This window comes from Borostomias antarcticus, assembly GCF_949987555.1.
Source record: "Borostomias antarcticus genome assembly, chromosome: 24".
In the NCBI taxonomy this organism is placed as follows: Eukaryota; Metazoa; Chordata; class Actinopteri; order Stomiiformes; family Stomiidae; genus Borostomias; species Borostomias antarcticus.
In genome coordinates this window covers 12,032,940-12,060,382 of record NC_140257.1, presented here as the reverse complement: position 1 = coordinate 12,060,382, position 27,443 = coordinate 12,032,940, and the positions used below count along the sequence as shown (strand labels likewise).

Genomic DNA, 27,443 nt, shown 5'->3' with positions numbered 1-27,443 from the left:
AAGAGAGAGGAGAAGGGACAAAAGGATGGAGCGAGGCACACAGATGGCAACACCTTGAATACAGCACTCTAACCCCACAGTTTATAGGGGTCGGGGGTCATTGGGTCGATTGGGCCCTTGGTCTGAGCTGAATGACATCACAATTCAAACGACAAAGTAGTGGCTTCCAAAGCCTGGAGGGCTGGCCTGAGTAATCCTCTCTTGACCGAAACTAGAGGGCAAACAGAAATTGAAGTGCGGAAATAATATTATTCCAATTAATATTATTGCAATATTATTGTTTCCATACATAGACTTTTCAGCTAACGAGCACATAGACCTGTTAGGATGTTCAATCCAAACATCCCTTCTGATGAAGGTACCACGCAGGCAAAGTCATTTCAGTCTGCACATGGCTGACTGCAAAGAGTGTGGTTTAGGTAGACAAGATGCAGTCAGCCATGTGTAGACTGAAATGCAGACAAAAATACAGTCTTGATCATTGAAAATGAATGGAATACATACACTACTTTCAAATAGATGACACATGAGTAACACATTTATCAAAACCTTATTTTAAGTTGACAATTAATACTATGTACAATACACTAATACTTGTAGTAATAACACTATAATAGGAAACTATTAATATAAGAAAATATTATTACATGGTATTACACATTTAACCTTATAGGTATTACACCTACAAGTCAAATTAAGGTAAAGCGTATTCTCTATAAAGAGCTAATGATCCATAAAGCACAGTCTATATTAGCCAGCAGACATAAAACACAAACTGACAAACCAACAAATCGCCAGCCACAATTGGACTGGTGACTGGAGAAGAGGCCAGATCAGGATACCTCTCTCTCTCTCTCTCTCTCTCTCTCTCTCTCTCTCTCTCTCTCCTGGAGAGATCTCATCAACACCAGATCAGTTATCAATAACCATCACTGACACTCACTAGAATGGAGAAGTATGAGAGGCTAAATGTATAGCAGCAGGGTGTTAGTGCACTCCTGTGAAGGTGGATGAAAGGCCCTTTAACTTCCCCGTCAGGTCCCGGCTCTCTGCCCCACTTAGTGCAGTTAACGCTGGGTACCGTGGTTCACGTGACCCTTTCTCAGATGAGGGGGTGGGGTTAGGGTTGGAGGATGGGGGTGGGAGGGGGGCAGGGGGGCATTATCTAATGGGACACACAAAGTCCAGACAACACAATGCACTGGGTGGTTTCCCACAGAGCAGAGAACAGCGAGGGAGAGGAGAGGCTGTGAGGGCACACCAAGGTTCAGGGGACAAAGGGCGAAGGTCATTTGAGATCCACAGGCTGAGGAGTAGGATTCCAGTGGTCATTTGTGATCAGAAAAGTGAACCAATTCTAGTTGCTGGTGTTTTAAAAAAAGAAAAATCCAAGACTGAACCAACCACTTGCAGTGTCGACTATCATGTCCATGAGCCCTAATTGATTCTGGCCTGTTACATCACAGGTACAGCACATGTATATATATGTCTATTTAGGAGGCACTGTTAAATGTTCTCAAAGTTTACATTTTTTCAGTTATTTGAAGACCTCCAGATAACGTGGACAATGCAATAGGTTGCATTGTGTCACAGGTGGCTATTAGGTCCTTCTCTCAAATGAGGAGGAGGAGGAGGAGGAGGAAGGAGAGTACACATTCACCATGATACTACGACCCACATCCCTTAAACACTAAATGGGCCCTTTGGCACTCTGATAAACAAGGGGTGCACCGAGACCCCCAATGGAGGGCTAAACGAGTGTCACTGACCAAATTAAGAACAGCTGACCTGATGTTGATGTTAAGTGGTGAAGGAGACGATGCCAAAATGCTAATGCATCATCTTATTGGTGCGCTGCTCTTTGTCTAGCCATCTCTATTGGAGGATAACAAGGAGCTATAAGCTCCTTATCATGAAATTACAATTATTGGGGAAGAATCAGCAGCCCCAGGCCACAGGGACCTTGCTTTCAAAACTGTGATCCTGGTTTTGTTTGCAGCACTCCAGATGGAGAGCTTTTAATATGCACGCAACCACTGCTTTATTCTATATCACTAGTGATTCTAATGAGGAGGTGCTGAGGAATTTTGCACTTTATTCTTTCAAACTGGACAGCTAATCTCCCTGCTCCAACATCTCAACTCGTCTCTCGTTATGAAAGAGACAGTGACAAAACATTGAATTTCAAGATATACAGAGAAATCCAACATGTGTGAGTAGAAGAGAGATAGAGAGTTAAATCCTTAATACATTGTGAACAAAACTGTCCTTCTTCAGTAGCTCATCCTCAATAGCGTGTCAGACCACAGCCCAGTCATTATTTCCATCAAACCCCCCAAAAAACAATATTTCACTCAAAGACACGTCACACATGAAACCTCCCTGTAATCTCTCTTGCAACTAGTAGCAGTATATTCATTTACTACCTCAGATGCTTCAGACATGACCCATCAATCTGGGCTGACCAAAAGGCCAGGCCCGTAACTGTTCATAAGCCCCTATGGGCAGAAATCCAAGCAAGGCAGGGAAAATGCAACCTAGAGAAACTCAATCCAATGACACCTTTTCAGCTCTCATAGCAAGTGATGAGGTACAGCAGTTATTTGGTGTTTGGATTCAACCGTTATCCTACAGATACGACAATAATAAATCAAACTGTCTCAGTGTGTTAATGTCATGTTGACTTTTGGTTCACCTCGGACACTGTCTTTGAGCATTTTGTGTTTTTCAAAAACAACCCAATGAATCAAAATGAAAGTGAACTGGGGTGAACTGAAATTGTTGTTCCGCAACAAGAACGTCGACTCACCAGAGGGTTCAAGTGCATAATCCGTGCATTTATCTTAGCCTAAGACGCAGGGGGGAACTAACGACCCCCATGAACAATGACAGGCAGAGTCGACACAGCAGCACTCCCAGCAGAGATTTCCGGTACACGTCAGTGAGATGGGGTCTCCCATAGCAGGGGTTCCTGTCACCCTGTCACTGTCTTTGTGAAGAATGACTCATCAATCGAGGGGCCGGGCCTGAACTAGCTCCATGTTTGTCAGCCTACCCTTTATAAGGTATGGGAAAGAACACGTTGGGGGTGGTGGTGAGGGGGGAGGGGGTGCAGGGATAGAAGAAAAGGAGCATGAAGGAGGAACAGAAGAACAGGAGGGATAGGGCGGGTAGCTGATGCTGGTAAACAGTGTGGGTATTTCTCAGAATGAACCTTCCCTCTCCAGCCCCTCTCAGAGTTCCCCCCTTTATACCTCAAGCATCAGGGCCATAGACGACCTTTGAGAGGTGCTGAGGAGAGGAGCAACCTGTTTTGGAGCTTCAGAGGGGTCCTCGCTGGTCTCCCAAAGCCTTTAGAGCCTCCTGCAGCTCACAACAATGATCCTTCGGCATGGTGAAAGTGACAGCCTGCCTCCCCTCCTCCCCCTCCGGCCCATTAAATCTCTTCCAGGATAAACAAGAGGAAGGTCCTTTATGAAGACTCAGAGGGCCACAAAGAGAGGAGCCATTGAGCCGCTGAGGGGCCAACCTTTGTTTTTGTCAGTCTTGGGTCCCCTCAAAGGCCTGTCCTGATCGGGGAGGCTTTATTTGGCTCTACTACCACCAGGCTGCTCTGTTTGGTGAAAACAGAGATGCACACTTAATTGACTATTATGTCATGCGAGGGAGGAGATCAGTTTTGTTATTCTAGAGATATTAGACGATGGACTATTCTAGAGATATTTTGTTTTGCATACATAATCAGCAATTTGAGATTTAGTACAAGTGAAAGGATGATATTCGCGCCAACGTTCTACAACCTCCAACTCCATTAGAAAAACAGACCTGTTAAAATATGCAAATCACTCCCACAGCGGGGTGGATATGATGCTACTTATGGTGCCGCTGTTTTAAGGGACTGATTGAGAGGCGCTTGATTGAAAGCTCCCCTCACACAGCCCACTGTGGGCACCTCACACTGAACACACCATGGGGCTGTCAGTCTGCTGACTTGCTGCTAATGCACAGTCTTCCACCCTCGCAGCCTGCCTCTAGGCAAAGCTGCTAAGATCCCATGTGCAAACATAGCCTACACTTCCTGTGTGGAAATTGAGTTAGAATTGTCTTCTTGACAAATCTACGTTTTAATGAGATTTACAGGTTTGAGTTGAGGGTGGAATGTCCATAAAGGGATTTAGCATGTTTTCAGACCACAAAATGGGTTCTAATCCCTTCCCCTATGTTTTGTATATCTGTAGATGCTACCAGTACATGCCTGATAAGTATGCATACTGACTGTGGGTTTCTACTCCAATAAAGCACACCGACCTGGCACACAAAGCTGACTACACACTAAGTCTGAGTTGAGCACGCCATCATCATCTATCAACCTTTGTCCAAACGGCCTATGCCCATATCCCCAGGTTCGCGGACGCATACCGAGATTATCCAAACACGTTCCTGTCCCATCCCGTGTGTTTGCTGCCGGGCCTCAGGTCTGCACATGCAGCTGGGCTGGTCGTGAGACAGACAGGGCGTAGTCTCATTCTCACGGCTATCCAACTCCACATGGAAAAGGAGTTTTCACTGTTACTATAAAACAGATAGTCCAGGATGGATCAAGAGTGAGGTACCACTTATTTACAGAGTCACAGGACGTGGGCGGGTGTAATGTTCATGACTACATCATGTCTTATCAATTTGTAAGAACTCAGAGGTATTGAGAACGAGGACTTTCATGTGTGGAAACGGGACACAGCAGAGTGGTTCGTTCACTTTACACTATTGAATGAACTCAGGCCCATTAGCCATTGCAAACAATCATTACAGTATAAGGGGAATCAATTATTTTGAATGAATAGTCTACATGTGAAGTTGTGAAAGATTCAATAACCATTTATTGACCCCTAAGAATTTAAGAGCATTCAATAACACAACGATAACAAATAACCTCACTCAAAACAGATGTTAAAAACAACACCCGTGTTAGTGTCCTTAACTAAACACAAAAATGTATTACAACATGTGTCGTTTTTAACACATCTGTTAAGAGTGCTCTGACAAACAATTATAAATCGTATTTAATAAGAAATGTTCGATCAAGAACAGAAAACAGCATTCTTCAGTCTGGAAAATGCTATACAAAATGTACAATAGAGGCTTCAACAAACGCAGTGCCTCCTGGTAATAGCCTACATGTGTCACTGTCATTCGTGTCCATTGACGCGTCACGGCATTACCATGGTCTCCACACAGAGTCTGCGGTGACGGAGGGCGCGCCAGGTGACACGGCCACGGCGAGCGGCGGATGGACGCTCTGCGCATTCAGGGGCGCGAGAGCGGCGCTGGGGATGAGGAAAGCAAAGTGTCCATCCGTCGGCACAATCTGGAGGCCGCTGTACAACTTAAAGGACTCTGGAGGAGGGATAGACGAGCCACTTTTGGAGGGGATTCCATTCAGCTGCGGCGTCCCGTTCGGAATGTGCCCAGTGTTTTGGCCAAGCGCGTGATGCGGAGGATAGGTGGGAATCTGGCGTTGAGTTGCGTAATTCACCGCGTTGATCTGCGACACGCAGCCGGCCAAGTGACTGAGAAGTCGAGTCCTGACCTCGGTGTTGACACCTTCACATGTGGACAGAAAACGAGTGACTTCACCAATACACTCGCTAAACCCCGCTCTGTACTTGCATAGGACGGTTGGGTCCATGTTTACAGCAGCTGTAAAGGGAAACAGTGACACTATTAGATTGTTAGATTAATCATCATCATCGGATTATGTTAATCGCCATCACCAGTTGTAGCCTATCATGAAGCAGATCTGTGATTCTCGATAGGGTATTTATATATAGCCTATTGTAATTTTAGAGTAGGTTATACAGCAGACAACCATTGGAAAAATTAGAGAGCCATCGGAGTGCCAAATTGTCGTTCTGCCAGGCATGGACACCTGTGGGCTATTAAAAAAAAACACAAGTCTAATACAGAAATCATCACAGGCAACGTACCAGTCATTTGAAGACGCTGTAGGCTCCTTAGGTGCTTCACTGTCATCTCAAGGATGTCTGCCTTCTCCAGCTTCGAATTTCTGGAGCTCTAAAGAGACGTCACGAAATCACTTTTAAAATCACCTGCTATGCATTAGACAACCTGTATCCTAACGATGGATGGGCATCGTTATGGGCATCATTCAATGATGGTAGCCTTCATAGGAATAGTAATTTGTAGCCTAGTCTATAACTTGAAGCTACTTACATCCTTCTTTAGTGCGTCCAGGATGAGTGTCTTCAGCTGACCAAGGCTTTCGTTGATTCGCGCGCGTCTTCTCTTCTCCATGATTGGCTTGGTAGACTTTAAGAGAAAACGACCATAAGACAAGACAACCGTAAGACATTATTTGTGCCTTTTTCTTCTTTTTTTTTTAAACAAAGTATAAAGGCTACAATCCCTCATGGCGTGGATAGGCTATAGCCTACCTTTCTGTGCTCCGATGCGGTTCTGGGTTTATCCGGGGTCCCGTTTACGCTCGCCGGGGTGGCAGCAACAGATGATGGGGACGTTTTCTCCAATGTACCGGCAGGCATCTTCGAAGTATGTCCCAAAACAAGAAAGCCAAAATATACGAAAAATTGTATATCAATATCCAACTTTTTCCCCTAGAAAATACCTCGCATCTCATTAACTCCTCTGTGCAACACTGAGAAGTCGATGGCCACAGGTGTCAAATGCTGTAGGTCCTATTGAAACTTCGTTGTCGACGCAACGTCTGACTGACGTCAAACCAACAACACGATGGCTTTCCCGGTCTTATTTATATAGTGTCTGCACGCGAACGGCTCGTGTGAAACTTCACCGAAATTCATTGTCGCTGCAACTTTCTACCAATGGGGGTGCGCGCGCGCGATACCGCCGCCGGGGAGGTGGTTGGCTCGTGCAAAGAAGGCGCCCATTGGCTGCCTGCTGGTATGGGCAGAACACCGACGTGGTCCTCTAGGCTCTCTATGAAATGGGCTAGGCTGTGATTGAATGTGTTAACACATTTTGATAGTTTACTAAAGCTGTATCTGTATTTTATATTTGATGAAGCAAATGTTGTAGGTTGCATTAAAATTGAGTTAGAATGAACTGAGGTTCGGGAGGAGAAAGACAACACCACAACTCCGTAGGATAAACCAGATGCACGTGGCCACGCCCTACCAATCAACTTAACCAGACGCACCTGTTACCACCGTGCCTACAAGGTGGCTTCTTGCCTATTATCCACAGTAGGCAGGGCTAAAATAAAGACCCCGAATCTAGGCTATTCTCTCGTGCGTCTACTTTCCCATCCACCCCATCCCCATCGCCTCCTGTGCGGTCGAGGTCCCCTGCCTGCTCTCCGGGCCAATCGCGCGGGGTCTGCTGAGTTATCTGACAGATAACCCGAGGGACTCCTCTGCCACACCCAGAGTCTCCTATTTGGATACAATTCAGCCAATTAATTCAGTCATTCACTCATTTATTATTATAAACCCATTTATTATTTACATAATTCCAGTAGCCTAGATTAAACTAATTTAAATGTTTTCAATTGTTGGTGTGTGTGTGTGTGTGTGTGTGTGTGTGTGTGTGTGTGTGTGTGTGTGTGCGCGCGTGTGCGCTCTTTGAACAATCGTGAATTGCAGCCTGTGGAATGTGTCATGTTAGATGTTGAGACTGAAGGAAAGTGTCCTCATCCCATGTTGACTCCTTGAGAGGAAACTCTCTGTCTGGCATCCTGACACACCTTCCATGTAGCCTACCAATTATTTCTTAGTTCCAACACTTTTCTCAGGACTCGGGGGATATCAAAAGACCCCAGGACCCCTTACTGTGAGACCTGTTGACAACTCTGTTCCCTCCAGAGGATATCCCTCTGGTGGGGGGCTCAAGGTTATCACTCACTGCCCCTCTTGATAGACTTCAGACACCACCACGTCTCCGTTCTAAAGCTCCTTAAACCTCAAGAGGTGAAATGACCCCAAAAGCCAGGTCAGGGTCTGCACCCCACTTCCCATGAGCCTGCAGAGGAGCAGAACTGATCAAGGGATGATAGGTCTCATCAAACCTATTCAAAAACCTCATGTTACGCGTGAAATACATTGCACTGTCAGATTTTTCCACTATGGTCAATTTACATTACATTACATTACAGTCATTTAGCAGACGCTTTTATCCAAAGCGACTAACAATAATTGCATTTAACGTAGGAAGAGCCAATGTACTACTACTTGCCAGAACTCACAAGTGCATCTTCTTTCTAAAACAAGTGACTAAGAGCATAATCTAGTGCTGAAGGCAAAGTGCAAGAATCACAATCTAATTTGAAACGTTCTGGTGACGGCTTTTGCCTCATTCCCCCATAAATACAATCCCTTCTTCACACTAGCCCCTCTTGGCTAGACCTCCCTAAGGAGACTACATAAAACCGTTTAGAATGAGATGGTGGGTGTATTTACATTGTTGTATTTTGATGTACCTTTTAGACTTTTCTCAGTTATCTCTAGCAGTATACAGAGGGTGGGGGGGTGGGGAGGGGTTGAGACAACCTACTGGCCGTTATCAGTCCTGCTGTCAATGGCCCTGATGGTATAACGGAGACGGGCTCTTTATTGCGGCAGTGAGCTATGACTGCTTTATGGCACACTCCAGATCTCTATCAGTGTGGGAAATGCACAGAAGATGAGAGAACAGAGGCTCGGGGTCGGCCGCAGAGGGCTAGAAAGATATCGGAGGCCTACAGGGTCCGATAAACACCAATAACAGAGGGAGCCTGAGGACAGAATGAGTCACAGACTGTCAAAGACGAAGGTGACCTTTGACCTTGGAGAAGATATATATTTACTAGATTATTGTTTTTTTCCTAACTCATGCAGCCACACAACCCAAACAGCATTCTTACGGAGGGAGATCCGGTTGATTGATGTGTTGTGGAGGTTCAAAGACTCCACGCCTCGTTTCATTGGGATGACCACTTGTCAGTTTTGACTGACTTTTCTGCATCCTTACCTGGTTTGAAAAATGACCTACATCTAGCCCCTCGCCCCCCCCCCCCGCCCACCGCCATGGCGTGAGAGCAACAGGGCAGTGGAACGGCCGAGTGAATGATAAAATTCGATAGCACTCTCTCCCTCCTGGCATAGCACGAGCGCTCAAGCCCAGATGGGGACAGACAGAGAGGAGGGATCACCGAAACATCTCCCCCAGGGCTCTGCGCCTTCTCCCCACCTCCTTCCTTTGAGGGGGGGCCTCCCATAGCAACTCCCTGCCATGGGCCCACCCTCCTCCTCCTCCTCCTCCTCCGCCCTCTTTTGTCCCCCTCCCCAGCAGCAGTTTCTGCTCCAGAAGCCTTAGACAAGGCCTCCATTAATTGCGGGCCTGTGTGGAATACACGTGGGACAATGGCACCAACAGAGTGTCCAGCCCCCAGACAAGGCTGGAAACAAACGGTACAGGAATCCCCACAGAATAGAATCGTCCTGGCTGATGTCACTGAATACATTTACCTACCTCAGAGCCCATTCAGCCACTTCGCTTTGTTTTATCCAGACAAAAAAAAAAAGGAGGAGGGGCTTGGGGGGTGTGTGTGGGGGGTTCCCGGATGGGAAATAACTGGTTGCCATGACGACCACCCAAGCCCAAAATATGGTCGAATTTACTGGAGGTAGGGATGCAAAGGAGCGAGGGCGTAAGATTAAACCCCGTAGAAGATAAGAGGAGTTTGAAAACAGAGGTTTGTGTTCTCTGGCTTTGTGTCCCCTCTATGGTAATCAGATACAGAGAGAGCAATGCAAACTGGATGAAGAGATCGGAGATTAAGGCGACACATCCAAAGCTCATGTTTGTCAACAACAACCTGAGCATTTTTTCAAGTCAGCTTATTCCGAGTCATTACACAGGAAAGATGTTGCATAGCTTGGGAATTGGAAGCTGAGGATGGAAAACAAATCATAGCAACTGGTATTTTGCAATTCCCGGGACCATAACAACCTACCATCTGTCACCTTGCTGGGGCTCAGTCTTAAAAAGCCAGTGTTAGACCTTCAACTTGGGGCTAAAGCAATGAGACTGAAGTCTTATTGAACTCTGGGTCTCCCTTTACAAAAGGGATATGGGTCTCCCTTCTCCCTCGTCAAATTGAAAAACTCTTTTAGGGATTCAGAGAGAGGCCCACATTTAATTTTTAAAACCCCTACATGAAAGTGTTTCTAAACCACATTCAACAGTGGAATCTCCTTAAAGTGCTAGTTAACATGTAGATTATATGCATTTCAGTGCATTGTCAAAGTATCTAAGTGTATTTACATGTTAATATGTTGAGGGATACCATCATCCTGAAAAGGTGCAGGGGGAGGCTGGTTAACTCTGATGTCTTTCTCTGTATGGAACATGGATATTTGATTTCTTTGTGCAGTCAGGGTTCAAACACATTCCTGTCAGGATATGGCTATCAAGGGAACCGATCCGCTATGCATAAACAACCTCTGTTTTTGTTGGTTTGAAATTCATTATTTTGAGATTGCTGTTAATGTGTGTTAAGGTAATGTGTGTTAAGCCACATGCATGCTTTTATACACAAGATTTTAACTATCGCAGCATTGTTGACTCTCTAATGTCATCAGTACCCAGCTAAAGTCACTCCAAAGACTTTACTGAACTGCCTCCTGGCCCTTATCCAAGTCGATATCCATGAGTGTGTTTGTGCTGGGATTTATGATCGTTAAGATGGCCATTCTTGCCAGTCGAGATGACTCACAAGACCCCCGTTTTGGCCACTTACCCTGTGAAAGCATCCTCGCTGGCTGGCCTTTCAGTGCTCGAGGACCTCTGGCTGAGCCTCCTTCACATGGGAGATCAGCCTCACTTGGGAAAAAGCTCTCGGTCCCTTTTGGGGGGGGGTTGTCCTGAGGGATCCCCTGGTCCTCGTCCCCACAGAGGGCCTCACTCCTTCACCTGCCGGCTTACTGCTCATCACTTATGCACATAATCCCTGGTTAGTGCATGTGATCCACCAGCCCAGGCTCCGGCCCCGGGCCCCCTCAGGCCTCCCCTGCTCACATGCTTGCTGGGTGGCTCCTGGGTGACCATGGTAACTCTCATCTTCTCATGACAGTTAGGCCTCAGTCATGGCTCTAAGTCCCCCTCCGACGGTCCCCAAGCGTCTCTTTCTGTCAGCTCTCTGTCTCCTAAAACCCTGCCTCTGACACTTTCTCTGTCTGACTCTCTCTTTCTCTTTCTTCTTGGTAGCCTCAGTTTGGCTGTTCCCATGCGCCGCATCAAGCCTTAGAGAAAGGAAACTTGATGAGCATTAAGTTACTCTCGTAGTGATTTTATGCGTCTTGGATACTAGAGACTTGTGTCCGGACGCGTAACCCCATAATGGCTCATCGTGTGTGCAGAAAATGACACATTCTTCATTCAGTTGAATGTATTTAACTACCTTCTGGAAGAAATGACGTGATGGACGCCTGAGAAAAACATGGTTTTACAGCAGTACGATTAGTCAAGTCGAGATCTGACCTCATTTTATTGAGAATCAGAAGGGGAAAACGGAGACGCGCTGGACCATTCCTCCCTACGATCACCACAGGCCCCTATAAGAGCAGATCTCAGTACAGCTCAGGCCAGCCCTGCATCACCGTGTGGCCCCACACACACTAACAAGTGTCTCAGTGATACGAACCTGTCCTCCCCCTGTGTGAACGCCATGCGAGAGGCGGCCCCCGTCCGCGCCCCTGCCGCCTCCACACAAGGCCCTCCATTGACTTCTAACCTGTTGGGGGACCGTCGGACACAATGAGGCTCGGGGCGGGGCCCGCCGCTCCGACAAGCCTGCGAACAAACGCTAACACGCCTGCGACAGTCCCACCCCCTGAATCACTGGATTTATTGACCAACCAGAGCCCATTCAGCCCTATCGCCCCAGATAACAGAGGGAGACAGGGGACGGAATAAAGGAACGAGGGAAGAAGCCACGCCAAAGGAGAGGAGGGGAGGAGGCGGGCTTTGTGTCCGTCTGCTGGGGTACAGATCGTCGCAGGCCTTTTACCAGACGTGGGCGTCTTTGTGTCGTAGGTACAATAGGCCGGACCGTAAGTGAGCATCGGTTTGGCCTTGTGGCCAGGCTGTTAATCAAGGCGACGGCCTTATGACTGGCTGATATCTCCTCTGGAGGTGCTGCAGATGACTCTACTCTACTACAGATGATTCTACTATGTTAGCGCTGATAAGGGCTATTGGAGCAGAGTTATGAGAAAGCAATGTTATTTCCTAAAAATGTTTACATTAAACAAGTCCCCCTTGCTGTGTCGCTAATCCTACTATTCATCAAGCAGGCCCAAACCCCAGACTTGGGGCAACTGAGAGATGAAGAGAGAGACGTATTCACACACCCAGAAAGCACAGGACCCGGACAACAAACGGATACAGGCTAAAAAGAACAGAGAAACCTGATGGGAGACCAAAATGGTGAGAATAGCTCAAGTAAGCAGCACAAGCTTGAAAAGAGCTTTTCTTGATGAGCAACTAGCTGTAACAAATAAAGCCTGTTTGTTTTAGCCCTTACGTTCATTCTAGCCACCTCCATCTGTTACTTTACGGATACAAAAGGAATACAGGAAAAGACAACAACAAAACAATATTGGCTGTGAGGAGAGGCATGCAACACTATCCATAAGCTACACTGCAAACACCGATCTAAAGCTAAAGAGGTCCCCGTTCCAATACTTCACTATTTACCAAAAAGATGATCAACACAAGCAAGACACACATCAATTCATGATGCCTCCTCATCCTGATCATGAATATTCCCAAACAGGCTCTTCTTCCCTGATCTCTACAAATTCCTTTCACTGGCACAGCCTTGAAACCCCCTCTCATTCAGGGTACCCCCCTAAATCCACCCATTCACAGCCATGGGCCCTGATCTCCACATGAAATGATACCCCTCTTTCTCCTCCACTCTGGGGCCTTAAAGCGCCCATATGCCAGGCAGCGAGGAGGCTGGGAGAGCTCATAATTGATCAGTAGGACAAGGCTGAACAAGTGTGACTGAGGTCAGCCCCCCCATGAAGCACGCAGGCCTGCTTTAATATCAACATTTTATTTGGAAACGTAATGACCGTCTTGGGAATCGGAGAATACAGTTCTCTCAATGGACCAAATGAAATACAGAGGACATTTTCACAGTTGCTCAGTTCTGTCCTACCTAAGCGGAAAGGAATGGTTTATCAGTAAATACAAATAAAACAATTGCATAAATGTTGAAGGTTCAATTGTTTGGTGGTTCAGGCAGTATTACACATTCTGCTAAGATGCTTAATATGACATCTCTGACAAATACACCTCAAAATCAATGATCTGTTGTAAATACAGTACTGTACAAATTGAATATAATAATTAAAATGACCTGTTAAAATTACTTGTTACTTTCAGAGAATACAAAACACAACATTTAAAAAAAGACGATTCCTTTGATAAAAGCAGCTTTTCTGTCATGGGCAATTGCTTAACAATGTTAAATGTTGTGATTAACTTTAAGGAATCATTACAAAATATTATTATTTGTATTTTTTAATCAATTTGTTTCCGTCACTAAAAGAATGATAAAGACTTTAAACAGTTCATAATGCATTTAAGCAAGGGACATGAAAAAACTGGTGGATTCTCTTTATTTCTCTCTCTCACACACACCCGCACGCGCGCGCGCACACACACACACACACACACCCACCCACCCACACACCCGCACACCCGCACACCCGCACGCGCGCGCACACACACACACACACCCCCACGCGTGCGCGCACGCACACGCACACACACACACACACAAGGCATCTGTGTTCAGGTTTTACAAGCATCTTTCTCATACATCTGTCTTCCACAGGAAGAATTATAATAACCAGAAAGCTTTCCATATTCGGACAGAGAAATACAGTAATATACTATTGATGCTGCATTGGACGAGTTATTCAGTCTTGGCAATTACAGTAGTACCACTCGATTAAAACAAGGCATAAGGCATAATTCTGGTGTGGTGACAAATATTCACCCCGCTGCTCGTCCCAGTAGAGTTGTCAATACAAACCTTCCCTTTCTCTATTGATATTTTACTAGCAGCAATCAAGACAGGTAAGGAGTTGTTAGTGGAAGACTGCAGCGGTCTGATATACGCTGAAGAGAACCAGCAGGAGTGAGTGAAAGCGTTTCCTGTGTGCACCGATCCCATCTCTGGTTCTCGTTGGCTCAGATAGCAGAAGGCAAGCAATTGGCCAAGCTGCTTTCGTAGTAGGAATGTTTCAGTAGTCACATAATTGCGAGTCTGTGTGATTGAGATATGTTATCAACCAGATATGGGTGTGTTATTGCCCGAGGGGACATAATAAGACTAGTGATGACCGCTGGTCTTGTGGGACTGACTGGACGGTCCCCTCCGTGAGTGGGTGGAAATGGCCTAAAGGCAGCCCTGTTGGAATGATTCACTATGGACAAGTCAGTTGTTCATGGTTCTAAGATGGCTGCTTGCTTTGACACATGCATTAGTTCACAGTGGAGAACATTCTTGACTGGCTATTGGACGTGACGCTGTGCAATGCTTTTCCTATGATAGCCTGGGTTAGGAGAGCAGGAGGAGAGGAATATTACTGTAAGTCGCTTTGATAAAAAAATGTCTGCTAAATGACTAATGTAATGAGTAGAAGGAAAGTGATGCTATTATGGGATGTAGATGTAGGTGGGATGCTACCATGATGAAACTCTGGGCTGGCTGGTCTTCACCGGGTCACAGAGAGGTCGGGGCATAGGTGACGGTGGTGGGCTTGGGGGGCCAGTCAGGGTGGTCCTGCAGTTCCTGGGCCAGGTGCATGTAAAGCGCCCTGGGGGTCCTCTTGCTCTGACAGAACAGCCAGGAGAGGAACGCCGATCCCCGGAGATCGTTGGCCGACTGGGGACAAACATGCCCGGTCACATGCACAAATCAGACAGAAAAGAACCCCTTTAAAAATGTGGGGAACATTCACAGTTTGAATACTGAGCATCAAGTAACCAAGAAAGAAAGTATGTTCCATATAAAAACGCAGTTGTAAACGCATTGTCCACGACACTGTTATAGCCTAGAGAGGGAAAGTTGAGCAGAACAAGCCAGCAACAAGGATCATCGTTCCGTGAGACATTAAGAAACACTACATGTTAAGGGAGGGTCAGAGAAAAATAGAGATAAAAGAAGCGAAGAAAGGAAAGAAGCAAACAGGGAGAAAGAGCGTCAAACTTTCCAACCTGAGGTGCGTGAGCAGCGGAGGCCATGTCATGGCTGCCCCCCCGCTTGTCGCGGCTGAACACCAGCCTCCATAAGATGATGTCAATGACCAAGGTCTACGGGAGATTTCAGTGGGCAAGGGCGAGACAAGATGGCTGCTGATCATACATAGTGGCGTGGGCGATCAGGTTAGCAAAGACATCAGCGTCACTCAGAGCAGCGGTAGCAAACTATGAACACACACAAATCACAACTGAGGTATTCTAATCCGGCGTTTTGCCGCATTGATTCAGTGGGGGATTGACTGTTGTACAGTAAAAAATTGATTTGGTCAGAGTTATTTGATCTCAGGTTTCTACATGCAGGATTCTGAACAAAGACAAATCCAAAGAGATCAATTGGTAAATTGTTTGGACGGACAGAGGTCAAAGCATAAGAGTTGGGATCTCCCTGTGACGTACCTCCAACAGGAAACACACAGCCGCGTTCAAAATGACTATGACGACCACTGTGACGCGCCAGTCACGAGGAACACACACAATCTGAAGGGAGAGGTAGCAACGGAACGTGGATTCATTACACGCGCGCGTCTCAGGCGAGGCGCTGGTCGACAGCACGCTGCGACATCATCGGAGCGACTTCGGTCGTTCGGGGGGCCACGTACCTCCAGGAAGTTGTCGATCGCATGGACAGGATGCAGAATGAGGAGGAAGAGGAAGAGGTACAGACCCAGACAGGACAGCATGAACGGCCCTGGGGAGATGAAGGTCAAACCGTGTTACTGTCGGCAAAAATGACAGACGACATAGCTGGTTTTAACCGAACGCCAGTGAAAAGCTTACAGTTTTTGTAGCTCGGCTGTCTGAAAGGCTTCCCCTTGGAGAAGACGATGGCCACGGCCAGGTACTGGAAGGTGGACACGTAGAAGAGGGTGGTGTTCTCGTAGTTCTTGATGTTCTTATGATCGTGCGGCAATGTTCCGTTGGGGCCGTGGGAGAGACCAACGCTGGACACATTACAAGCGCTGTTGACGAGAAAACCGGGTTGTCGGTAGAGAGTAGAGAGCACAGGGAGAGACAGAGACAGAGACAGAGACAGAGAGAGAGAGAGAGAGAGAGAGAGGGATAGAGAGAAAGAGAGGGAGAGAGAGAGAGGGAGAGAGAGAAAGAGAGAGGGATAGAGAGAGAGAGGGAGAAAGAGAGAGAGAGAGAGAGGGAGAGATCAACACAAACAAACGTGCAGGCTTCCCTCCTGGCCCTCAGCAGCAGCCGCAGCAGCGCTACTCACTCAGAGTGGGGCGTCCACACCTCGTACCAGCCCTGGCCGCGCACCCAGAGGAAGGCCAGCACCTGGAAGCCCAGGCAGGTGAGGATCTGGGTCAGCACCGAACACAGCAGCGGCCCGGAGATCAGGCCGGACGGGGGCTGCCTGGACACCAGCTCCTTCCACGCTGGGTTCAGACTCACTGGAGGCGCACACGCGCACACACACACATACGCGCCGGTCACCGTCAGTCTCTGTGGCCACGGCTGGCGCAGCAGTTCATTGTCCCATGCTCTCGTCATGTCATGACGGATGCAACTTACTTGTAAAGGCAATGATCAGAATAATGGCAACGTCGATGAAGAGGAACTGGAAGTCTCCCAAATTGCTGAGGACCTAAGATGGAGGGTAGGGAAGAAGAGAAAGGGAAGTGCTAAATAAATAACTAAATAAAAAACTAAATAAATACATAATTTCAGATTTTATCCCTTTTTCACCCAATCTGGTAGCCAATCACACTCGACCATTATAATATTAATATTGTCCAATTTTTCCTTGTTACTATGGAGGATTGATTGCGCAACCATCTGGTGAAACTGGGGCGCGAACCCCAGTCCCTGGTGGGCAGCTGCACCGAAATACGATGCCTAGACCTCTACACCACCACGGACCCCAAATACTAATTATTATTATTTTTTAACCAAAAACCCAGCGGGCCTGTTCTAGACCAGCAGCCAGCGTGAGTTCAGGGGTCGGGGGTCAGAGCAGGACGCACCGAGTAGAGCAGGGTGACGCTGATGTACTGGATCATACTGTACAGAGCCATGAACTTGAACACGCAGAAGGACGTGATGAGAGCCGCGCGACCCTCCCTGGGGGAGAAACGACAGGGAGCGTTCGGCAAACCGAATGGGTTACTTTCGTTGAGGATTTCACAGCGGCGTAAGTGAGTGAGTGAGTGAGTGAGTGAGTGAGTGAGCGTGTGCATGCGTGTGTGAGTGAGTGAGTGAGTATATCCACTCCACATTAGGGACTTGGGAATGTCCACCTGATGAGATTGGGCACACAGGAGATGTTGGCGGTGGAGGACGTAAAGGGGGAGGCTACGGAGGCCTCCAGCTCAGACAACGAGATCCCGCTGTGGGCTCTTTTCAGGGCCTGAGGGGGAGAGAGGGGGAGGACGAGGGGAAGAGAGGAACGCAGACACACAGAGAGGCAGCGGAGTACAGGAGGGAACAGAAGAGGAGGTCAATTACTGCAAGAATCGCATACAAAATGGATGAGATTTGACGAGACAAACCTGTACTCACCCCACAGTCATTGGCACCATCACCACACATCCCTACTATATAGCTATGGCGAGAACAGAGAGAGAGAGGGGTGAATGTGAATATATGACTCTTCGGATAATCAAATCAAATCAAATTCACTTCTAAAGCACATTTAAAAACAACTCACGTCAACCAATAGCTGTACGAGTCAAAGCAGGCAGTAAAAAGACAATAAGAACCACAATATAAAAGCTAAAAACAAAAACAGACATAAGCATCAACACACACAACACATACGTACAAAATGAGAGCACATAGGCATAGGCACATATAAAATCACATATAAAACCACATCGAGGGGGATCCAAACGCTAGAGAATAAAAGTAGTTAGACTTAAAGGAATCAATGGAGGGGCAGATCTGTTATCCTTAGCGGATAAGTGAAAGGTTCTAAACCACTGTCCGTGGAGGGATTTACGTAGCCTAGTTGTTAAGTGAGGTAGGAAGAGAGACTCACTCAACATTCTGAAGAACTTCCACCAGCTGAGTCTTCTGGTCGGGAGCCATGCGGGCAAACACTGTGGCGCGCAGTGCCAGCTACAGCGCCCCCGAGAGGACACAAAGAGCATTACAACACAATTCCTATAATTCTCTGCCCCGCAAGACAACCAACCTACGGACAAGGCGAGAGGATGAGGATGCCTATTTTTCCAGTAGTGAGAGTGCGGTACCTTGTTGACCAGGTCAGGGAAGTGCTCTGTGATCACAGCGAAGGACCTGCCGCTCATGGCAAAGTGGTAGCGCTGCTCTTCCTCTCGCTGTTTGGGCGGGTTGCCATTGGCCTCCTCCTCTTCCTCCAGACTGATCTCCACTGACTGGGAGGCAATGGGGAAAAAAAACATGGCCGCCCATGACGGACCGGGCACTGCGGTGTCAACGAAACTGTATACTGTTGTAGCCATTGCTTCCCTCTTACCTGGCTGTCTTTGTCAGCGAGTTGGGCGGGGTTCTCAGTGTGATGCCAGCTGATCCTGGCGGGCTGGATGTCCTTTGGGGGCGTGGCATCAGCTATGATCACCCTCTCATGTGGCGCTATCATTCCACAGTCTCTGGCTACTGATATAGCCGTCAGCATATTATCACCTAGAGAGACAGGGAGGGAGGGAGGGAGGGAGGGAGGGGCATGACATCTTAATGTACATCATTAATGTACAAACTGCTCTCAGATTTAAAGCAATCGTGCGTTAGTTGAATGCATGATGATATATGAGACGAGGACAGCAGAAGTGACCTGTAACCATCACAGTGCGGATGTTGGCGTGTCGTAGGTCCTCCAAAACCCCAGCGGTCACTTCCTTCAGCTTGTTCTGCATGATGATGAGGCCCAGGAACTCCATGTTGTTCTCTAGCAAGTCCCTGAGAGGGTTGGACGAGACTCAGTATCAACCCCAGCTCAGATGCGGCGTATTGAAAGAGTCTTACCTGCATTATGTGCACTGTACGTACAGTAAGTGTGGAATGAGTTTCAAGAGACCGTCAAATTGGTTCTCCTTGGGCAGTTTTAAAAATATATTAAATGAAATTGAGGTCGAGGTCTGTGCATGTTTTTAAATATCCGTTTTATCAGTTTCATCAATTTGTTTCAATTTGTTTTTGTATTTATTTGATCAGTTTTAACGTGTAAATGTATGATGCATTTGTATTACTTTTATTGATGTAAGATGTTTTTGTTTGTGCTTTGCAACCAGGGCACCTTTGAAAATGAGGCCGGGGTCTCAATGGGCTCCCCTGGTCAAATAAAGTTAAAACATTTTTTTAAATAAAATACTGCACTGTACCTGTTGAGGTTCTGTACTTTGTGCCAGGAAAGCTTGGTCTCCAGCTGGCGATGTGCCAGGGCGATGACCCTGAATCCCTGCCTGGTATATCCCTCCAGAGTCTCTGTGAAGCTCTCTGGCACTACAAGTTAAGAAACGGTTAAGATATTTGGACTCCAGACAATAATTCATGAATTGGATTAATGTGGGCGAAATGTAACTGTACATCTGAAGTACATACTTCAAGGTATAACGCTGTGCTATAATGCTACAACGAAAGGAAGTCATTCAAGACTACCATTATTCTGCCTGGACAGGAGTCTAACCTGTGTCCGCCCTGCAGAGACTGGCCACAACCTCTGGCGCCCCCTTGAGGTAGGCGTCCATCCGCTTCTGGCCCAGCCTGCGCACCACCACGCTCATCCTCTGCATCGCCGAGGAGAAGGGGAACTGGCGGACGATGCCGATCTCGTACAGCGGCTGGGGAGGAGAGACGCCACGCGGTCAGACGCCGGGAGGCCCGACGCTCTTCTAAAACACACCCCTTCCTCCTTTCACCAAAGCTGTGTTCGGAATCGCTTCCTCGTTCCCTCACTCCCTATTCCCTATATAGGGTTCACCATGTAGTGAACTACCTAAGGAACTGAGAAAACATAGGGTACATGCGCTGCTCCCTGCAAATCAAGTTGAATTGTGGGTAATAAATAGTGGACTATATAGGGAACAAAAATTCCGTGGAGAATTCGGACACTACAAACAAAATGGCTGACGCCATATACAGTGCACTATATAGTGAATAGGGAGCGATTCCGAACACAGCTCAAGAGATGCGCTCATGTTGAGCGGCAGCGATATGGAACTTTGTTCTCAGTTATCCGATCGCATACAAACAGTCGATAAAAGCCCCAACGTAGGAAAAGATCTCAGAGGTGTTTGAGTAGATCGCCTCACCTTCAGCTCAGAGAGCTCCTGCAAAGCAACACAGACAAGAGGATTGATTAAATCCTTGGTCAAATAATATGATTAATACGTCAAAAATAATAATAATAATACGTACTCTATTTACACTGTCATGGCGAATGTGCGAGCCACAAGGTATACATCACAGACATACGGCGGTTAGAGGGCATGTGAGTACTGTACTGTACCATGTTCTGGGCTAGACCGCCGTTCTGGGCGGCCTCGGGAAGCGTCTGCTTGGACGGGCGCACCACGGTGGGCATTATGGGATTGTGGTGGGCGGTCTCCTCCTCTGTAGGCTCCTCTAGAATCTACGTGTAAAACAAACAGCATAAAACGTGGGTTCCCTTAAATCCTTTCCAGACACGCCGAACATCACAAAGAAAGTGTATCCCAGGCGACGGTCTGTGAGCGCATCAGCACGCCACAGCGGACATCAGCCAACTGCAGACTAGCTCTCCGGACCGGCGTGGCTGTTGGCCGAAAGCGCCGCGTTTGACATGTCGTCACAGTGCGAGAAAATCCACGCCCTTGCGGGGAGAGAGACTTGTACCGAAAAAGAAAGACAGACTGACCCAACCGGTAGCGCTGAACATCTTGAGGTCCAGTGGATCCCCAGAGAGCCGTCCCTCTATCTTGGTGAGAGAGTGGCAGGACGCCATGCAGGCCACAAAGGCAGACTTGACCAGGCTCTCTCTAGCAGGGTCATCCTCTGGGGGAGAGAAGCTAAAGGAGAGAAAGAGAGAAAGGAGAGAGAGAGAGAGAGGGAGAGAGAGAGAGAGAGAGAGAGAGACAACAACTTGAGGGACTCCCATTGAATTGAGACATGCACAAACTTGAAAGCACTGTATATCCTTCTCACCTGCCATCTTGGACCGTCTGAATCCCCCAGAGGTCTAAGCCGTCCTCGGTTAGAGTGCCGGTCTGCGTGTGGGACGAAAGGGGACAATCACTACAAAAAAACAACACTGCGCCATTTCAAAATGAAACAGGCAGGCGTGTTGGCCGAAGTGAGGGCTCAGCAGGCGGGAGGGCGGGGGCGGGTGGGTACCTTGTCGAAGCAGACCAGGTTGAGCTGCCCGCAAATGTTGATCCGCTGGGGGCTGATGCAGAAGATGCCGATGTTCTTCAGGCGACGCTGGGCGTAGACGATGCCCGCCGTCATGGCCGCCGGTAGAGCCGGGGGAACGGTGATGGTGATGATGTCCAGAGACTCGATGATTACGGTTTTGGCAGGGACCTGGAGGCGGAGCAGAGGGGCAGAATCAGTCTACCGATGACCTGACTACTACACGCAAAAACGTCATTCATTCATTCATTCATTCATTCATTCATTCATTCATTCATTCATTCGTCACCCGGTTGAAGGATTCCCACTGGCAGCGGAGAAGGTGTAAAACAATCAGAAGACCTTTAGGTTTAGGGACGGAAAACCAGTCCAGTGCCAATCCAGAGTGTGTTAGAGGAGACCACCTTGTACGTGATGCTCAGGATGAGGGTGTAGATGAAGCCGACGCCGGCCACAGCCACCAGGCACAGCAGGAACAGGTAGGCGTCTCTGTACAGTTTGAAGTCGGCGGGTTTGGGGTACAGGATGGAGCGCACCAGCTGGCCCTTCTCAGTACTGAAGCCTGGCAGACAACAAATACAGGAACACCGATGCTGAACTGTTCAGACTGTTTGGCTGCCAAGACAGACAACAGACACATGCCTGCACACCATAGCTATACACACACACACACACGCACACACACACAACACACACACACACACACACACACACACACACACACACACACACACACACACACACGTCTCTTACCAGTCCGGACCACCACGGCTTTGACCTGTTCCCCCGTGTAAAAGCGTGTCTGGATGATGAGGGTTCCACAGAAGAGGGTGTGTCTCTTATGCTCCTCCATGTTGTAGGTGCCGGCCCCCTCTTCCCCGGAGCTGGGCAGGCTGGTCTTGGTGACGGGAACACTCTCTCCTGACAGCCGACACACTCAAGGCTCAATATTTATATGATATTTGAATACTTAAAATAATAACAACAACAACAACAATAAAATAATAATAATAATAATAATAGTGTACTAATAATAGGTGTACCAATAATTTTAGTACACTATTACTATGGCGTTTGCATGGTGGATATGAAGAAGGGCTGTCTGTCAGGGCTGGATCACCTGTGAGCATGCTCTCGTTGACGATGCAGTTGCCGCGGATCAGCACAGCGTCACATGGCATGATCATCCCATTGGCTGGGATGATGATGACATCACCTGGGACCAGGTCTGTGGACATGGCCTCCTCAATATCTGGGTTGAACACAACATCACCAAGTTTCTGATTTCATTCACATCCAGTAAAACTGACTCGAGCGTCGGTACACACACACACACACACACACACACACACACACACACACACACACACACACAGTGAGAAATGTAATTTGATGGCCCCGGGGCGGACACGTCACACACTTTTAACAGTAGTTCAAGACCTTGGAAGGCACTGTATCATAGCAACATGGCCATAACAACAACAGGAAGGAGGAAGGAGGAAGTTTCCCATTCTGAGGATCCAGTAAGAGATAATGATTACCACGGCAGTTCTCATCAGATCATCAGATATTCTATATACTGTACCTCTATTTCCTCTGCACACTGAAACACGTACTACGCTGTGGGACGCCACCATGTCATGCAGCATCACGTATTGCTGAATCAGAAAAAAAGTGCTTTTTTTGTTGAGTCGAAAAAGACTGATGCTCACACACACACACACACACACACACATACGCACACGCTTAATACTCTAGAACTGGCAAAGTAAAGATGGGGAATATACACACCTTTTTGATGGTGTACAGTGAGGTAGCTATGGATATGACAGACATGAAGACTATAGCTGCTGCATAATAATAATACTCGTCAGCGCTCCAGAGAATGACGCTGAAAAGCTGGAAGATGTAGAAGGGATTCAGGACCTGAGCAGAGGATCAGAATTGACGATCATTACTGTTTCACCACAATTAGAAAAAATGCTATGACAATATGGTTATTCAATAATAAGTTATCAAATGGCTGTCAATGAAAAAGTTGGATATACAGTCACCTACCTCTTTTATTAGAAGCTTGAATAGCGAGGGTACCCTTACAGCAATTTCATTGACCTCAAAGAACAACCTCCTGTGGAAAACAGAACTGAAAGCAATTAGCATATGACCACTTAAATATAAGCACAATGTTGTGTGTGTGTGTGTGTGTGTGTGTGTGTGTGTGTGTGTGTCTGTGTGTGCGTGTGTGTGTGTGTGTGTACCTGTAGTCTTGTAGCAATTTGCTAAGACCTGAACTGTGGTCAGTGTGGATGCTGGAGCAGCTCACCATGGTATCCTCCAAGCCTCTAGAAGAGCAGCACGCACACGCACACGCACACGCGCACACACACACACACACACACACACACATCTTCATAAACATTACGCATACACACATACTACCTTTCATATTAATTTGATTAACAAATCCGAATTAGCATTTGTTCTTCACACTACTGATTCTAATCCGGCGTATTTTCAACAGGGCTCTTACTTATATACTTCAAAATTCTGCATCACGTCATTCCAGTAGTATTTTGTGCTGTGGTGGGTGAAGTAGCGGATCTACAAGAGACAGAGAGAGGAGGACAGACAGAAATGTGCCGAGAGGATGTTCAGGGGAGGATGAGGAAGAATTTGTCATCGGAGACACAAAACCGTATCCGGCACTTCCTGAAACCAATAGTGTTGAATAGCTTCCTCTCTTGAGAAGAGGAATGCAGCGCGCTGGTCAGGTACCTGAACAGGCTGGTGATTAATATCTTTCCCCTGAGTCTCTTCCTGATAGGCTCTGTAGGTGTGGGCTCCGTCCCCGTTGGGCATGTGAGCTCCCGCCTGGAGCGCCACGTTGTCAAAGGGCTTCTGTCCTGGGGACAGCATCACATGGACCTTGGCCCGAAACCAGCGCCTGAACTCATCCTGTCACCACAGAACCACCATCAGATCACACTACCAATGTATGTATACTGCTGTAGATGTGGCAAAACTAAGTGAAGCACATGATCGAATCAGAATGCCCGGCGGTTGGTTATAATGGAGGGCTAATGAGAGGTGTACCGTACCGTGGACCTGAGCAGCAGGGTTTGGGCCTCTCTGATGGGGGTGTGTGTGCATGTCCCTCTCACCCCCCACTCGGGCAGCCAGTAGAGCAGCAAGAGCAGGAGCCCCCCAGAGCACACCGCCCCGACACCCACCAAGACTGTCTTCCACAGGGACGGGCGGTAACCCCACACCTCCTACAAAATACAACGGGGACACGTTGGTTTGCAGAGGAAAATGTGCTGTGAGTGTGACTGTAGACAGGAGGCTCAGCTGTTAAATGGTTAGGGGTTATAGTTAAGGGACTCAAAATTCAGCCCTTGCAGACACACCAGGCAATCCCTGAAGAACTGACAGTCCAATAGCGTACGTACTTCGCTACTGTACATATTAGTTAGTCAACTCTTGTCATTTCAGACTCATTGGTGTGACAATGATGCCAGACTTTTGGGGATCTTCACCGCCGAAAGTCTGGAGACATATCCATGAAAAATTGTTGCTAGAACAGCGCCGAAAACTGATGGTGCCAATCAGAGTCACTGCCTACATCTCCAAGAGGGTGAAGGACCCGCCTTACTGGAATATATGTCCTCCAAACAAAACAGAATCAAAACAAAACAAATCAAAACAAAGAATCACAATCAAAGAGAATCAAAAACAAAACATTCACCGCCCCATTAGGAACGACCTAAAGTTGTTGAATTGGTTCTGCAATGCAGTTTTTTTTTATCCCTCAAATTGTTTCCACCCACTTTTAGCGACAAAACCTGGGCGAATGTCTTCAGTCTCTAGTTGAGCGCAGTGTTTAGAGACCGACTTGTGAGTCTACATAAGGTCTGACTGCTCACCATCTCATCCTCCGTGCCCTGATTGATGATCTTCAACTCTTCCTTCTCCATCCTGTCAGTGTGTTCAGAGGCCCAACTGAAACAGGAGGTAACAAAGCTAAAAAACCTTTGGTGTTGACAGACACTTGAGTTAATATGTGTTGACCTATGTTTACTTAAGACCATTAAGTAAGGCCATCACATGAAGAACTCAGCCTGTTTGGTCAATAAAAGTGTTGCAACATTGCGTCAAGAACAGGGCCAACAATTTATATGAAGCCTAGAGATGGCCTCATTGTGTTTCACAGACCATGAAAAAATATGTTATGGCAACAATTTGTTACTGCCTCATGCGCAACATAACCTCTTTATCACCTCTTCCTACAATAAAAGCTTTGTGCTCTGAGTCAGTGGCATGAAGTACATGGCTAACCCCATCATTGACCTACTGTAGGCTACATCTTCTGACGTCAACATTGTCCTTTTTAGAGATCGTCTTGGTCATTCTGAAATAGTTATGTGTGTCTTATAAATGTTGGGGTGTTTAAAGCAATACCATAAGGTAACGCATGGAAATATTGTACATATTCGCCTGCATGGCAATAAGTTGCATCATCATAGACAACGATTATGTGACGGTGTGCTTTAATTTTTACTGGTGTGTGTGTGTGTACAGAATATACAGTACAGACCTTTGGTATCAACTGTGGGCCTTTGTGAAGTTATTCATCCAGTACTGGTCAACTACAGTAGGCTAGCTTGTCTTGACTGGGTGTAGTCTGGAGCCTGGAGGTAACTGAGGTAACTGATCTGACAAACCCTGTCTGCTGCTCTGGTTTGATAAGCAGTGGACTTCCAACTTTGTCTCGCCAATAAACGTTGCCTTTTTAATTTCTTTATACTACAGTAGCCTACATATGAAGCATCAAACACGGGTTGCTATAACTCATTTTCCTTGCTGCATCTCTCATCACAGTCGTACAGAATGCATGAGACAAACATTTTGTGACATATATTGGTAGCCTACTACTTCATCTGTTTATACTCGCAAAATGTAGGAGTTAGACACATTAAATGTTACATTTCTAACATATCAGGGAATATAAGTCAAAAGGGAATGTCTCAGAAAGCCTAACCGTCCATCTACCTGAAAATTCGTTAGCCTATACGTGCATTTTATGGGTAAGCTTGCATTAGACCATTGAAGATAAAAATGCCCATAGCCTACAGCCTTATTATAATTTATAATGACAGGAAAAAAAACTGCCTGTGACAGGCTATGCTTGTACATTTCAGCACAGGATGGCGTGCGAAAGTTGGAAGAGCGTTCGTTCTTCAGAAGTTGTTTAAAAGGTTGCATTGCATTTAAATGTGTGCAGTTATCAATAAGTTATCACTTACCAGAAGCCAAAGGCCTTCCAGTGTTACAAATAAGACATATTTCTGGATAATTCACATAAAAACTTGAAATCGGTTTCTTAGGTCTTCCGCGACTTCTTTACATGGGCATTCTGGAACGTGTCCATGGAAGACGCGCGTGTGCAATATTGACAATGTGCTGTTCCGCTCCGCGCGGGGCTCTGGTCCACCGACTGTGCTCAAACATGGGTCTGGTCTACCACCACCACCACCATGAAAAGGAAGTGGAAAAACAGGATGTGAGGTCATTAGAGGACATATTTTCCTTTCTTTTATCCCAATTTCTTTTTACCAATGAGATGCGAGATGTTGCATTTGGGATGTGCAATCCTGTTGACATATTATCAACATGGAGAGAGCTCTCCTTTGGCTTCACAAAACGTCAAGGCATTCTGAAAGACAGTTTTATTGGGGTACAAAAGTGTATTTGATTTCATTCAGTAATTGTTGCACATCTACCCTTTGCCTATCCAAGAGATGGCAGTATCATAC

General features: G+C 47.0%; 2 protein-coding genes across 2 annotated transcripts; both read right to left on the bottom strand.

Moving 5' to 3' along the window:
• Positions 1–5,215: 5,215 nt before the first annotated feature.
• On the bottom strand, positions 5,216–6,694 carry LOC311325392 (transcription factor HES-1-B-like; the record flags this gene model as incomplete). The annotated part of the gene is made up of 4 exons (XM_084458084.1): positions 6,453–6,694; positions 6,232–6,327; positions 5,985–6,072; positions 5,216–5,697 (listed from the first exon to the last, which is right to left on the bottom strand). The coding sequence occupies exons 1-4, from the start codon at positions 6,558–6,560 to the stop codon at positions 5,216–5,218; spliced, it is 774 nt and encodes a 257-aa protein (XP_084314210.1). The 5' UTR covers positions 6,561–6,694.
• A 7,069-nt stretch (positions 6,695–13,763) lies between these two features.
• Positions 13,764–27,109, bottom strand: LOC311325361 (polyamine-transporting ATPase 13A3-like). The gene is made up of 33 exons (XM_084458047.1): positions 26,934–27,109; positions 25,554–25,629; positions 24,729–24,902; positions 24,406–24,585; positions 24,161–24,231; positions 23,889–23,972; positions 23,689–23,758; positions 23,422–23,556; positions 23,216–23,288; positions 22,751–22,882; positions 22,384–22,551; positions 22,035–22,192; positions 21,613–21,801; positions 21,424–21,485; positions 21,137–21,287; positions 20,750–20,872; positions 20,553–20,570; positions 19,928–20,081; positions 19,623–19,743; positions 19,076–19,200; positions 18,761–18,927; positions 18,516–18,659; positions 18,302–18,381; positions 17,824–17,866; positions 17,562–17,671; positions 17,289–17,385; positions 16,837–16,909; positions 16,538–16,715; positions 16,093–16,274; positions 15,915–16,003; positions 15,712–15,792; positions 15,271–15,366; positions 13,764–14,938 (listed from the first exon to the last, which is right to left on the bottom strand). Exons 2-33 carry the CDS (start codon positions 25,602–25,604, stop codon positions 14,777–14,779), a joined length of 3,741 nt encoding a protein of 1,246 aa, XP_084314173.1. The 5' UTR covers positions 25,605–25,629; positions 26,934–27,109; the 3' UTR covers positions 13,764–14,776.
• Between the last annotated feature and the right edge of the window lie 334 nt (positions 27,110–27,443).